At 39.8% G+C, this 13873-nt stretch overlaps 1 protein-coding gene across 2 annotated transcripts in view; it reads right to left on the bottom strand.

Moving 5' to 3' along the window:
* Window positions 1-13873, bottom strand: part of cdh16 (cadherin 16, KSP-cadherin) — a 30552-nt gene that overhangs the window by 11625 nt on the left and 5054 nt on the right. For both annotated transcript variants that reach the window (XM_086289495.1, XM_086289505.1), the window contains 6 exons: window positions 12999-13195; window positions 9097-9222; window positions 5019-5169; window positions 3822-4034; window positions 3342-3418; window positions 1574-1765 (listed from right to left, as the gene is read on the bottom strand). In XM_086289495.1, coding sequence (XP_086145621.1) covers window positions 1574-1765; window positions 3342-3418; window positions 3822-4034; window positions 5019-5169; window positions 9097-9222; window positions 12999-13195 — 956 coding nt within the window. The remainder of the gene's footprint in view (window positions 1-1573; window positions 1766-3341; window positions 3419-3821; window positions 4035-5018; window positions 5170-9096; window positions 9223-12998; window positions 13196-13873) is intronic.

A 13873-nucleotide genomic window follows, 5' to 3' on the forward strand; every position in this document is an offset into this window, starting at 1 on the left:
TCAGGCTGCCGGTGGTGATGTAATGGTGTGTGGTGATATTTTCTTGGCACAATTTGGGCCCCTTAGTACTTCAGTGCTACAGCCTACCTGAGTATCGCTGCTGAAAATGTTTGCCCTTTTATGGCCACTGGTTTCTTGAACATAGCGTCGACTTCCCTTTACTCAATTGGCCCCCACAGTCACCAGATCTTACATCATGGATGCAGTACCAACAAATTTGCTGCAACTGTGTGATGCTGTCATGTCAATATGAACCAAAATCATACTTAAGGAATGCTTTCAGTGCCTTGTTGAATCTTTGTCGTGAAGAATTAAGACAATCCTGAAGGTCAAAGAAGGTCCAACCAGGTATTAGCTAATGATGTGGCCAGTGAGTGTATATATTTATGAAACCAATAACTCAAACCTCTGATAGCCCAGTCTCACGTTAATTTCAACAGAAGTTCCAGTTTCTTTTACAGACTTTTTATGATTCATTTTTTAATTCAATGCGATGTCACCAATTTTTTCCACACTGATTTGATCCCATCCCTTTTGTTTAGTTCGTTCACTCTCCAGCCTGTGTGGTAAAATGCCATTAGTATCTGCTCACATAATCTAATTATTCATTTGGCTTTGCAATTTCTAATAATGAAATCGCTCTGCTTTCTAGTGCTGACCTCACCCTGTAATCTGGTGAATTAAAGGATTTGCTTAAGTGCATTTTAATCCACTGGGGCTTTACTTGTGGAAGATTTAAGCTTTAATTTTTACTACGGTAAGCTAACTAATCTACAGTATCCTTTCTGGTGATGCAGCGTTCGCTATAGTGATATCTCACAAGGTCAACGTAAGAGCTACTCATAGAGACAGGAATTTAAACTGCATGACATCACTTTTGAAAACAAGCCATTGTCTGTTAAACTGAAATAATAGATCGAGATCCATTTTTAGCTTTTGGAAATGCTCTGCTTTATCTCAGAGGGGCCTGTGCAGCTCACAGTTCAATCACATTCATCAACTCCCACAAGAGGTTGAAAATAATAGACTGTCGCCTGCCTGGCCACTCACAGAGTGCAGACCATTAGAGTATAGACACACACAGACACCACATGCCTCCCTAAAATGCCCTGTAGGATTATAGGGGGCAGGCGAAGGGTGATGCACCCTGGGGACAGGAGAGATTACGCCAATGTCGTGCAGGACTCTTTTTATTATAGGCATGCAGGACTAGAATTTTGACATTTCTGAAAATCCTTTTCCAACTGTCTTTCAATGCATAATATCTACATAGGGTGATATTAAAATCATGCATTTATAAAATGAGGTTAGTTTTCTGTGACTGTGAGTGAATAATCTCTTAGGACATGCACATGCTGCAAGGACAGATACAAGCAGCTATGCCAAAAATTGTCCTTGGCATTAATATCTGTGTCCCTAAGAGGAAATGATCTTTGTATTGTCTCTCCTCTCAAAACAGAAAAAAAAAAAAAAGAAGTTTCATTCAGACTGATGGACCTTATATCATGTTTTTAGCTGATCTTGGTAGTCAAATGTATGAGTGTAGAGCTTCAGTGTAGTTGGTGTTGTTCACCTTCGACAGGACAAGTGTGACCTCATTGGTCTGCTTATCTGTCACTAATGAAAAGACGTCCTCTTCATCTCCAGACTCTAAACGGTAGTCCACCTGCCAGCTGTCTCCACCTCGAACATCTGCATCCCTCGCCAGCACAGCTGTCACTGTCGTACCCACCAGGGCATCCTCTGGGATGTGAAAGGGTCCGTACTGATGGCGAGAAAACACAGAGTGAATGATCACTAAGAAGAAAAAGACTATCTTTTAAAAAAGTGAAAAAGTGTATGGAAGCATTTTGCATTTTTAAAAAAAAGCTGATCTCAAATGTCTCAGCTCACACTAGTTTTCACTGACCTGACCCTCTTTAAGGAAAACCTCCCCTGCAGGAGTGCCTCTAGAATAGTTTTATAGGGGCGGCCATATAAAAATATGGTGGCACACCAAAAACAGAACTTTGACAGGGGCGCAACGAAGGGGGTGACGACGGGAAATCATGAGGGACATACAGATTGTTGGGGTTTTTTTCTCTAGTATTGAGGCACCAGTTGTTGTGAATTGGTGTTACATAAATGAATCTGGCTTTGCAATAACAGCCCCAGCGAATGCTAAATAATGATAATGATTATTTATTTCTTGTCAAGGCCACTGCAGCTTTTGCCAGCAAGTTGTTGATGTTAAGATTGTGCGGTCACCAATAAATGCCAGTGATGACCGATTGCCCAATTTTCTATTGAGACGATGGGTGACTGCATGTGACAATATACATTTGCCCCCTCTTGCCCCCCTGGTGTGAGCTGACCTTTATTTGTGAACCTCTCTGTGTTTAGACAGCCGTTTAATCTGCCACTCCTGGATGTCCTCTAGAGAAGCAACCATGCCTGTGATCTGGCTGCCCCATCCACAGGGTTGCTGAACCCAGTCCTGTCACCACTCACCTCCCACATCACCTCCTATAGGGCTGCACTGCCATGGAAAAAGCTGCACTACTCAGGCGTGACCTGTTCAAGAGCATTTTCCACCTCTGTGTTTGTGTGTCTGTGGTAGCGATTATCTAAGCAAGTGTGCATTTGTTTTTAACAGCATTGTAATGATCATCCAACAATGTTTGAAAGCTGTTTGATTAAAATCCCTAAGTGTCCATTACACTGGGCGTGGATGTAAAGAATAACACGGTGTCAGGTGTTATGTCAAATCTTTGATTGATCTGGACATTGATGTCAAAGCTCTGCAGTCGATTGGTTTCTGTCCTTGACCAAAATTAAACCTTCTTTCATAGAAAACCACTGGCCAATTACACAGTGGGCCTGGAGCTGCATTATTTATGATGCCATCCTCACAGAACTTTCTGTGAGATTGTAATGGCTAAGATAACACTGCTTCTTATACAATTTCTGCCATGTTAACGACACTGGATGGAGCTGTGTAATCGTGATGTAGCCTGCTGTAGATAGACCTATAAATAAATGAGTGGAAATTTGTCTCTAAAGAAAGCTTTATCAGATTAAACTCTAAAAACACTGTCCACTTGGAGTACAGAGAGCCAAATAAAAGTCTTCCAATAACATAATGCCATCTATATAAGCCTGAGATTAGTATCATATCTAGTTCCCCGCCAGGAAAATTAGATCAGTGACCTGCGAAGCGCGTTCACAGTCCAAAATCCACAGATGATGTTTAGCCTGCTATTTTTCCAAAGCTATTGTTTATATTGCCCCAAACAGATCAATGCGTGAAAGGCGTCCTAATCTCTGTGCGCAAGTAACTGTTTGAACACGTGTTCTCGTACCTCGTGTTGGGAGAACACTGGTGGGTTGTTATTCTCATCCTGCACCGTCACAACCACAGTGCAGGAACTGTTCAGACCTGCCAGGGACAGGATCACAGCTTCTGTTAGTGACTCAGGTCAGCCCTTCTCACAAATTAAGAATGCTGAAGGAACAGCAAGTACCTCATGTTAGCCTTCGTCACACCCTGAGTCCATGAGTCATGCAGATCACATCATCTGTCACCCTAGAGGCTAACATATATACATCTCCTGGAAATCTCAAGGGAGGCTACTGACACACTTGCTCACAAAAGTAATTAACTTTTGCCTATTATAGTCATTATGAAAGATGAAATGTTTTATATATAATTGTCTCTGATGCACCTGTTTGTATCACTGCTATACTGCCTCTCTTTAACTCCCTAAAGTACAAGATAAACACCACCTTTTCATGAAAATTGCGTTATAGCTAAGGTTGTATTTTGCCTTAAACATAGTCACCTTTGGCATCCTCAGCAGTGATGGTTAGAGTGTACTGCGGTGCCGTGCCCTCCATACTATCCGCTTGGACCGAGATGACCCCTGAGTCACGGTCCACTCTGAAGAGGGCACGAGGACTCTCTGGAATTTGTCCGACTAAGCGGTAGAAGATTCGTACATTGTCTGTCTTAGGGTCATCATTATCAGCCGCTTGCACTGTCAGGATTTCTGTCCCTGCAGGAAAAAATATATGAATAAAGAGGAGGAGGAGGCTTTCAGATTTATCATCAGAAGATATTTTCAGTTAGCTCTATAAAAAAGGGTTTTCTACACTGTTTAAAAAATGTAAAAAAAAATGAAACAAAAAAATCCATGTTTGTTTTGTTTTGTTTTTTTAACCACAAATAGAATTTGACCATTTGACCATTTTGAAAATTATCTTTACATTTTATGTTTAAAAAATATGTATAATGCATATACAATATATACATTATTATGTACATGCTCTTTTTCTTTGGCAAATTTCAAATCTTTTTCAAGTTTGACTTCTCCTTTTCTCTCTTTTAACTCTTTTGTCAAGTAATAACAAGAGAAGCTAAAATGACAAGTCTCACAGCACACTGATTTAAAATAGGGAGAGAGTACAACAATAGCTTTCTCATATAATCCTCACTCAGTGATTCCATTTAGATTAACAGATTGCCCTGTGTAATTCATTTCCCCGAATCAGAATGTTTTAAAGCACCAACAAAAGCTTTTATGCCAAGGACCTGATACGTTACAACCCACCGTGTGCTTTTTAGGAGCACAGGAGGGGTGTTGGTGCTTCCCCTGTGTCCTGGCAAAGATCCCAATCTGCTTTCACAAAATGTATCTGGCGCTCTCCACCCTTTCATCACAACAACATTGCATCCAGGCTGTGTTTTTGCACTAAGCTGTGAAACAGTATAAAATAATTCTAGAAAATGACTATTCAAATTCACTGTGTTGCTTTATTATCATCATAATTTGTAAGACGAGTTTCTTTTAAAGATGTTTTACATGCAAGATTGTATTTTGGCCAAAGAAATAGCATTGTTCTTCCTTGGTGTGTGGTCTCAAAGCACACAGCCTGTGTGATGCAGTATCTAAATATTCCACTGTAATCTGATTAGTAGGACTTGCATGAGTGAAAACAAACAAACAAACAAAAAAAATCATCCAAAACCTATATGTTACCTCGAGCAGCCAGTTCTTTCACCACAGTATGGTACTGTGCCTGTGGAAATGTGGGCCTGTTATCATTAGCGTCACCCACCATCACCCTCAGCTCCACAGGTTTGGCAATCTCCCTGCCGTCGGGACGCTCAACCACAATGCTGATATGAAACTAAGTAAGCAGAAAAGGTGAAAAAAGAAGAAAAAGCAGAGAGGGAAATATCTGGTCACATGTGGTACCCTTAACACTGTGGGTTACGAGTCACGCAACCCACGCTCCCATCAACTTTCTAGCAGCAGACCAAAAAAAAGGGATTACATGCCCAGTAGACTACTAACGACTGTAAAGTCTTCCTCTGTGCAGAGCATGATAGGATACATTTCTGCAATACGAGTAAACATTTACTTTTTGATCCTGGTTATACTCACGGATTTTGTTGAGATTCTGGTTTCCTAGTTTCTGTCTCATCTCATATCAGCCAATTTTTGCACATTTCCAGCTCAACCATTTCAGATTTGTGTAAGAATGTTATGGTCCAGTGAACATATACAATGAGTGCTATGAATTTTTTTTTCTTGCTTGAAGAAAGCAAAGGGAACTGAAGTCACATTCAATGTCTGCGTGCACAAATAAAAGATGATTCTGATTCTCATTCAACTAGCTTTTTGGTTTTTTTTGAAAAATTCTTTCACTTTCAGACTGTTTTGGAAACAATGTTTCAACATGAATATCTCAAAAACTTTTAAAGACAAAAACATGAAATTTTCACTGATCTTTCTTATCATCAAAATGAACCAGAATATGGAATTTGGGACAGATTCATTCAAAAATGTCTTAAGTATTGGCTAGATAAATATTAAATGTTCAGCATTTGTGCAAAGTCCCATATTGTAGCACACACTGATAAAAAAAAACTGCACACTGCAATTCCTGAATGGTATTTAGTATGTATAAAAGTATGTAGAATAGATTTCAACAACTTAGTGACAAAAATGAAGAAAATACTATTTACTATTAAATAATAGCGCAAAGCTGTATTCAGATTAAGAGTCTTCTGGCATTTTGTGGTTCTTAAGCACTTTTCACAACTCTTAACCCGTTTGTGCCCAGATTTTTTTCAGAGTTGTAAGGCATATCATTTTATCAGTTGAGTCCCTCTGAATCATGTTATGTATTTATTTTTTCCATTTTGTACTTTTTTTTGAAGAAAATAGCATTTTTATGACTGGCAACAATTGTTGCCAGTAGTCACACAGCTTGTCACTAGGTCAAATGTCACCTAATAATAATAATAGAGAAGTAATAATAATAATAATATAATAAGAACAAAATAATAATATAGTCATAATAAATAATAACAAAAAGGTGGAGCCTCAGGTTCCCCCTGTATAAAATTCAAAACATCAAACAATTTGAACTGATTTCTTTATTCTCAATTTTTTTATACTCAAAAACTCAACAAACATTTTTTTCTTAGAACCTCTAAAAACATATATACATATATAACATATTTCTTCCCATACATTCCATCATCTTTCATGCATGTTCTACTCAGTGTGGTACTTCTTGAAGCACTCCACATGTAGTGGCACATCACACTTTCCACACGCAAATGATGTGCATCCGCCGCAGTTCTTGCATCGCTTGTACCTGCTACCAGTGTTGCAGGGCCAGTGGTTCAAATTATCAAACCTGGTGGCATCAGTTATCGCCACCGCCATTGAAGATCTTCTGCCCTGCCTACTTGGCTTTGTTCCATGGCGCAGGAGGAGGGTCTGGGCTACCAGCCTCTGGAAGGAGAGGAGATCCTTCTCCCCGCTTTTCCAGGACCTAAATGAATGACAAAACAAGCATGATAGATGCATGAATGTGCATCGTTTCATCCTTTCTACAACGTCATGCCCCATATGTAGAATGTTCTGTAAAAGCAATATCACACTTGAGTTTGTGATGTTGGTCTGGATATCATCACTGTTGCTCTTGTCGACCGAAGAGCACTAGCGATGACCTCGAGTCAAACATCACCAACTCGATTGTGATATCACTAAATAACATACAGCCTTGTGTACCTGTAATAGCACCAGCTGTTCACCATGGCACTGTTCAGGATGAGCACCCAGGATCATCATCGGGGGGATTTGGCAGCTGCATGTCCGAATTAGGTAGAAAGCCTTCACCTTTGAGTATTCTTGATGGGAGGCGGTTATGGTCACCAGTGGCCTCATCATCAGATTGGTCACTGTCACAGTCTGTGTCATGTGCGTGCATTTCTGACTCAGGCACAACTGTGATGTCCGCCACAGTTTCAGAGTCCTGCAGCATGGCCAGGATCTCTGCTACGGTGTACCTAAGGAAAGGACAACATACATGTTAGCTAGCAAGCGAACTTTAGCTAGCAAGAAAATGATGTATGGTAATGTATAAAAATCCTATACACAGAGGCCTTGAATACCTGTGAATTTATTTAGCTAGGAATTATTCTAAAAGGACTAAAATGAGCCATTGTACATCATTCTACAATTTTAAATAAGTAAATTAGGAGCAATCCTGCAGACAGTGTTTTCCTTTAGTTAGCGACATGCTATGTGCCCACTGGCAACTTTTGTTGCCACTCACAGAAATAAGCCCATGAACAAAAAAATATTTATCCTAGGTACAATTTTTTTGGGGAGGGTTACTCTAGAGACTTGAATGATTAAATAATTATAAATATGTTTGGGGGGAAAGTCATAAGAAATTTATGAAAATTACCTCTTTCCAGGATGATTTGCATCCGCCATGTCTTCAGCCAGAAAGAGCGGGAAGCAGATGATGTCATGCGATTGGAAGCACTTGGAAACGATTTTTTAAAAATCAAAACCTTTGTCTAAGTTGTCTACTAGCATATAAGTGGAAAAAGTTGCATTAGTACCTTTGAGATTTTTTATTGTGAGTCGAAAATGACAGTGATAAACTTTGGCAACAATTGTTGCCAGTGGGGCTAAACGGGTTAAAATCAAATATACAAATGTATCTTTTCTAACTTATTTTACCAGTGGTAGCAGTACACCAAACAAAATTTTAAGTTTTTTCAAAGCCTTGTTGGTTTTCCGTAAATACTTTAATATATATAACCTTAAAAAACGTGTAAAAAAAGTCTTGAATAAATATAAGGGGAAGTCATCATATCAGTTTGAGCTTCCTGTTTGTGAGAGACTGTATTAAACCCATGAGACACCAGTTTAAACTTTCATTATCATTTTCAAACTTCCACTGAAAGGTCAGTGAAGAAAAAGACAGGGTAATGTGCTAGAACACTGCGTTTTAACAATAATCACATCACCCAATTGTAGCTCAGTCTTTCTGTGCTTTTCTTTGGTGCATCTGTGCCAGAATATTCTGCTCACTGAGTCATTCAAAGCTCACAGGAGTTTAGGTTGTCTGCAAAGCTTGAGAGCAAAATGCAAACACATGGACTTTAATTTGTAATCCTGATACAAAGGATGATCTTTCCTTTGATCTAAAGTGAGACAGATTTGCAATGAAGAGTTTTAGATTCGCGATCTTTAAAGCCATTATACAACAATCTTCTTGTCACAGGCAGAATATGTTTAATGAATAGAGCACTTTTCAGGTTTTGGTTTGTAATTAGGCTGTGACTCAGTGCTCAGCTTTGCTGAAGTAATGTGTACCAGGGTTCCTACAATAAAAAAGCCATTAAGTTGTAAGTAATAGGAGAGTTAATTAAAAACAGGGACTTTCTTCCAATGAACAACATAAGAACCCTTTTAGGGACAATAAGCCTGGCACTTCTCATTGTTCAGCTTTTGAATTAATAATTTTGTCATCAGATGGTGAAAATACTTGTGAATGAATCACATCATCCTGCTAGTTTAAACATAAATGAAATGCACCTGTATGAAGAGTTTTTAAATCAGGGCAGTCTTTATAAACACATCAGCTGACAAACACACATCATCTTTGATATCAAAGTTTTCACGTACTGTGGGTTCAGAAATTGAAATAAAGGGCTCAATCTTTAATAGAGGAATTTTTGACTCTAATCGTGAAATGTCATTTATTATGAGGTGCTGGAGATGTTTGGCTCAAAGTACAGACCTGGTCTTGTGTCTCTCTGTCCAGCGGGGCATTGAGATAAATGACTCCTTCTCTGCTGATGGTGAAGAGCATCTCTGGAAACTCCCCCTCCAGACCATACTCTGCCTGACTGCCACTCCATTTGACCTAAATTAGCACAGACAAATGTATACAAACATTTTATGAGTATTCAGTTTTACATATCTGCAAGTGAATTAAACGCGAATATGGTTTCTTATCTGGGCGTAGCAGGAAAATTGAGCGAAAAACTGTAAACATAGAAAGCTTTGCGACCGAGCGTGTAAGATGTATAAATACCGAGCTAAGCTACCATTTGTTTATATGATACGGAGCCAGTTAAATGCGCTGACACTGATGGGGAACAGAGAGCACAGCCAAAACTAACGATGAAGGCTGAAGGGGATTTTCCACTCTGCTTTACAACCCCCTAACAGAGGGCTGTGCAGATGGGCTGAAAGGGCCCTAGTAGCAATCAAACAGCACCCAACAAGGACAAGAGCCCAGTTGTATCACAGCTGATGCAAACCCAGGGCATGTGCATCTCCTCAGCTCACTGTCAGACACTCGTCCCTTGTTTTGGATATAACTGCCCATGTGCAATGCTTCTGTATACACAAAGCCACTTCACACAGCTGGCCGCCTTTCAGTGTTATTGTGTGCTTTGAGACCTTGCAACTTTAAAGACATGTGATTGATGAGCACTGACTCTTTTGTATAGAGTTATATACAAATCATCTATGAAATCATCTGTTTTGCCTCCATCCATGTTTCAGTTTTCCAAGCACGTGCTGTCTCTGTGATATCTTGTGTTTGAGCTTGGTCAAGAGTGGCTGTGCGCCTCTTGGCAGCACTTGGGGCATGATGCTAATCAGTACTTGAATAACGTCAAGTAAACCTCCCAAATCAGGCAATGTTATAATAATAAAGCTGAAGCTAGTTTCTCATTATTTAATAAGCTGACAGAAGATAAGTGTTGTGCAAAAGTCTTGAGACACCCCTCATTCCTTGATGTTTTATATACAAAAATGCAAAATAGTTGCAGTGATTTCTTGAAATGTGCAAACATTGAAATTCAGTAAATAATGCAAAACCAAGCTATGAATCAATATTTGGTACGGCCACCTTCCCACATAGCAACCAGGTCTGGCTCGGATCTGGTATCAAGCCGGCACTGCTGGCTGACTTCTGGCATGATAAGACGGATGTCATCCAGATATGGGCCAGGCCTGGCATAGATGGCACTGTTTATGTGATGGCATGCCATATCTGGCTCAATTGTGGTTTGGTTTATGTGGCCCAGGCCCATAGAAAACAGGTCTGGCCCGGATCTGGGCTTCAAGCTGGCAGAGTGTATGTCAACCAGATGTGCGCCAGGTCTGGCAATGATGGCACTATTTATGTTCCTATTTTCCTGTTTTAGTTAGAAGACCCAAATGCCATGTTGCAATACTATACTACTATAGTAGCTGGCTGTAGCTCAGGAGGTAGAGCAGGTCACCTACTGATTGGAAGGTTAGTGGTTCGATCCCTGGCTCCTTCAGTCTGTATGTCAAGAGTGTGAATGTGTATGAATGTAGTTAGGAAGCACTCAGTTAAGAGAAAGTGTGTGACTGGTGACTGTGGCATGTTGTATAGAGCACTTTTCGTGGGAGACTAGAAAAGCGCTATATAAGAATCAGTCCGTTCACTGTCTGAACGGAGTCATGTTACTTTTGCACAGTTTTGCATGTTCTGGCACATGTTGTTATTACATGGCTTGATTAAGGTACACATTAGGCTGACACGTGGGCCAGAGCTGAAACTGTTCTGGGCCCGCACAGGGCCAGCAGTCTGTCTACAACTCATGGCTCATGGCTGCACACAAATTACACGTGGCCCACAGCAGCAGGTTGATTTCGGCATCTGTCACACCAAGGACGGTGTCAGCATGTAAAACACAAGATTTGTCACAGTTGAGTAGATGCCGACATGACTGCTTCATTTATCTGAGACAGTAGGGGAGGTGGGATGTATAGAGTGGGTTCTTGGACACGATTCTCTATGTATGTGTCATAACAGCAGTTAGCCCCACCACCTACTGAGCACAGCAGTATTAGAACACCGCGTGGGCGCAATAAGGCTTCCCCCAACTAAACACCATGTTAATCTAATCCGGTTTTGTGTGATTTTAGTTACTGTTCACGTAGATGATTCAGTAAAGAAACAAGAGGGCTCATTTCACACTCTACTAACACATTTTTCATTAGGAATTAAAAGAGAAACACACAGGAAATCTGCTCATTGAGAGATTTCCAGACAGCCTTGTTTACATATAGAGACACAGATGCTATGTGTTGATATTAAATAATAAAAAGGTCACCGAGCCGGAGTATTACATTATAAATAACTACTAAACCTTTACGATAAAACTGTAGACTTTGCAGCTGATTTGAACTTTATTTTGAAAATATGACAAAAAAGAAATCAAATCAGCCCACGCTTGTGAATCCACACATTTTCTGTGGGTGGCAGGGGACGTTGGAACAGGAGAGAAGAGAGACTGAGGGCGAGTGTGAGGGGGAGGTGGGAGAAAACCAGAGGAGGGGGAGGTATTGCGGTGTACCTGCTGGCCAAAGCGATTCTCACAATTTGATTGAGCTTTATATTCAGCTCTGCAGGCCCCATTGTTTCCACAGTTCTCGGAAGTGAATAACTAAGATTAGTTTTTTTTTTTAATGCAGGTGTAGATTTAAAAGATTTCCTGACAAAGGGTAACTACCACCGCAAGCAGATTTTTTTGCCATGTGTTACATTATTGAGTTATTAATAGACATGTAGTAGATATGGCAACATTATAAAAAGCAAAGGGTTAGAAAAGACCAGGCTCAGACACCAACCTATAAATAGAAATTACATAGATACCATGAGATGCTTTTTGGAGTTAATCCAGTGTGAAAAAGGGACCGGCTCTGTGGGATTGTTGGCTTTTTTTGAAGAAAAGATGGCAATCAAAAATTTTCCATGGTATTTCAAGTTTCAGACATGAAATCGTACTCATATCTTCATGCAATCACCAAAGTTTACTTTTGATTTCAACACTCCTTTGTGAGGCTGCAACACTTAGATTTCTTTATCAATTCATCTTTCATTGCTTTTTAATTAGTATTTACTTAATTTAATCAGAAATGTCATGAAATCACAAATGTCTCTTTACAAGCTGATGGCTTTGGATATTTTGTTGTGGACAACTAAAGGTGTTAAAACTCAAAGATATTCAATTTACAATAAGTCTCAGTTGGATAGAAATACTTACACAGTAGTTTTTAAGGTTACATCACAGCAGCAAGAAGAAGAGAAATGTGCCAAAAAATAATAGGAATGACTTTCTATTGAACTGGACATTTCTTTAGATTATACAAGATATTCAAATATTTGTAGTAAGCCGTACAATACGATTAAAATTGCACTCCATATGTTCTGTGTATTTGAGTTTAGATTTTGGCTTAAAGCTGTAAGATTTGTGTAATACCCCTCAGAGTGATGGTAGGTTTGTGGGCGGGCAGCAGTGAGTGAGTAAATATGGGAGTTAAAGTGACTCAGTCAGGAGGTGGCCTGAAAGGATCCATGGCATTTGAACAGCCTCAATAATTTAGTATTTGGTCACTTAGAAGGAAATACTAAAAACAGCAACAAGCAATGTGAGGCCACTTTACTCAGACCACACTACTGACAGCGTTTGCTTGATTGCAACATGATAACATCTTTTTACTACATTAATAATGCCGCACCATTTAATTGTTTTTTTTTTTTTTAATCATGTACAAAGGGCTTTACTTTAGATGGTGCATACAGTGCTAACATGGTGCATTTGTGTTGAACTGTTGCTGAGTCAATACAATCTTTTTGGTGTTTTGCTGTCTGACCTGTGAGATGGGTATGGGGTAAGGGCCCGGAAGATTTTCCTGAAGCCGTACAGGGTCAGGTGATGCCCAGGTGTTTCCTGTCACCTCAACAGTAACAATGCCAGCGGAGAAGAAGGCATCTGCCCTCCCAGCCATATCCTTCACCATCACTGAGAGCTTGTAACGACCACACATCTCTGGGTCCAGAGTAGAGGCTCCTGGTGGTGACAGAGGCATAAATTATACAAGAAAGCCTACAAGACTTTCTACAAGACAGCACTTTATTGGAACATATGTTTTACTTTCCAGAGTGCAAAAAGGCAAAAGTCCTGAAAGCTAAACAAGCAAACACACCATAATAACATAAAGACACTCCAATAATCAAAGCATTAACATGTCCTCACATGTCTGAGTGCTCCTTCTATCCGTTCTTTTGCAATTTCTTTGTTAAATGGAAGCAAAATAACATAAACAGCCGACTTGAAGTGTAATTGTGACCAGGTAGCCTAAAGAAAAGGTGCAAAAATCAAGGAGGCAATTTTCACTGCTGCTCATCTTGTGGAAATCATCAGCAGCGTGGGCCAGAAAGGACCGGCAAGTGTGAAAGTCATCCAGCTCCTGCCAAATCGTAGCAAAGGGCAATTCCAAAGCTACAGAAATAGCACTGGCACACAAGAATTTCTCGCATGTGTGTCCGCTGGACTAGAAGCGATATCACTGAATAATGTTATTGTAATACTTTTGTATCAAATATTTATACATTACTGGCTTTTTTGTGATGTCAGGCTTTTCCAAGACTTTTCATTATGTTCACATTTTGATCCTGTTTTAACAACTTCAACTTGCGTTTCTCAGAAGTGTTTTAAAGGTTCTGTACATATGTCTGCCTCTATGAT

The sequence above is a fragment of the Aulonocara sp. 'chitande type north' Nkhata Bay genome, linkage group LG1, assembly GCF_057382095.1.
Source record: "Aulonocara sp. 'chitande type north' Nkhata Bay isolate Kocher_YH1m ecotype deep benthic linkage group LG1, A_spYH_male_GT1.1, whole genome shotgun sequence".
NCBI lineage: Eukaryota > Metazoa > Chordata > Actinopteri > Cichliformes > Cichlidae > Aulonocara > Aulonocara sp. 'chitande type north' Nkhata Bay.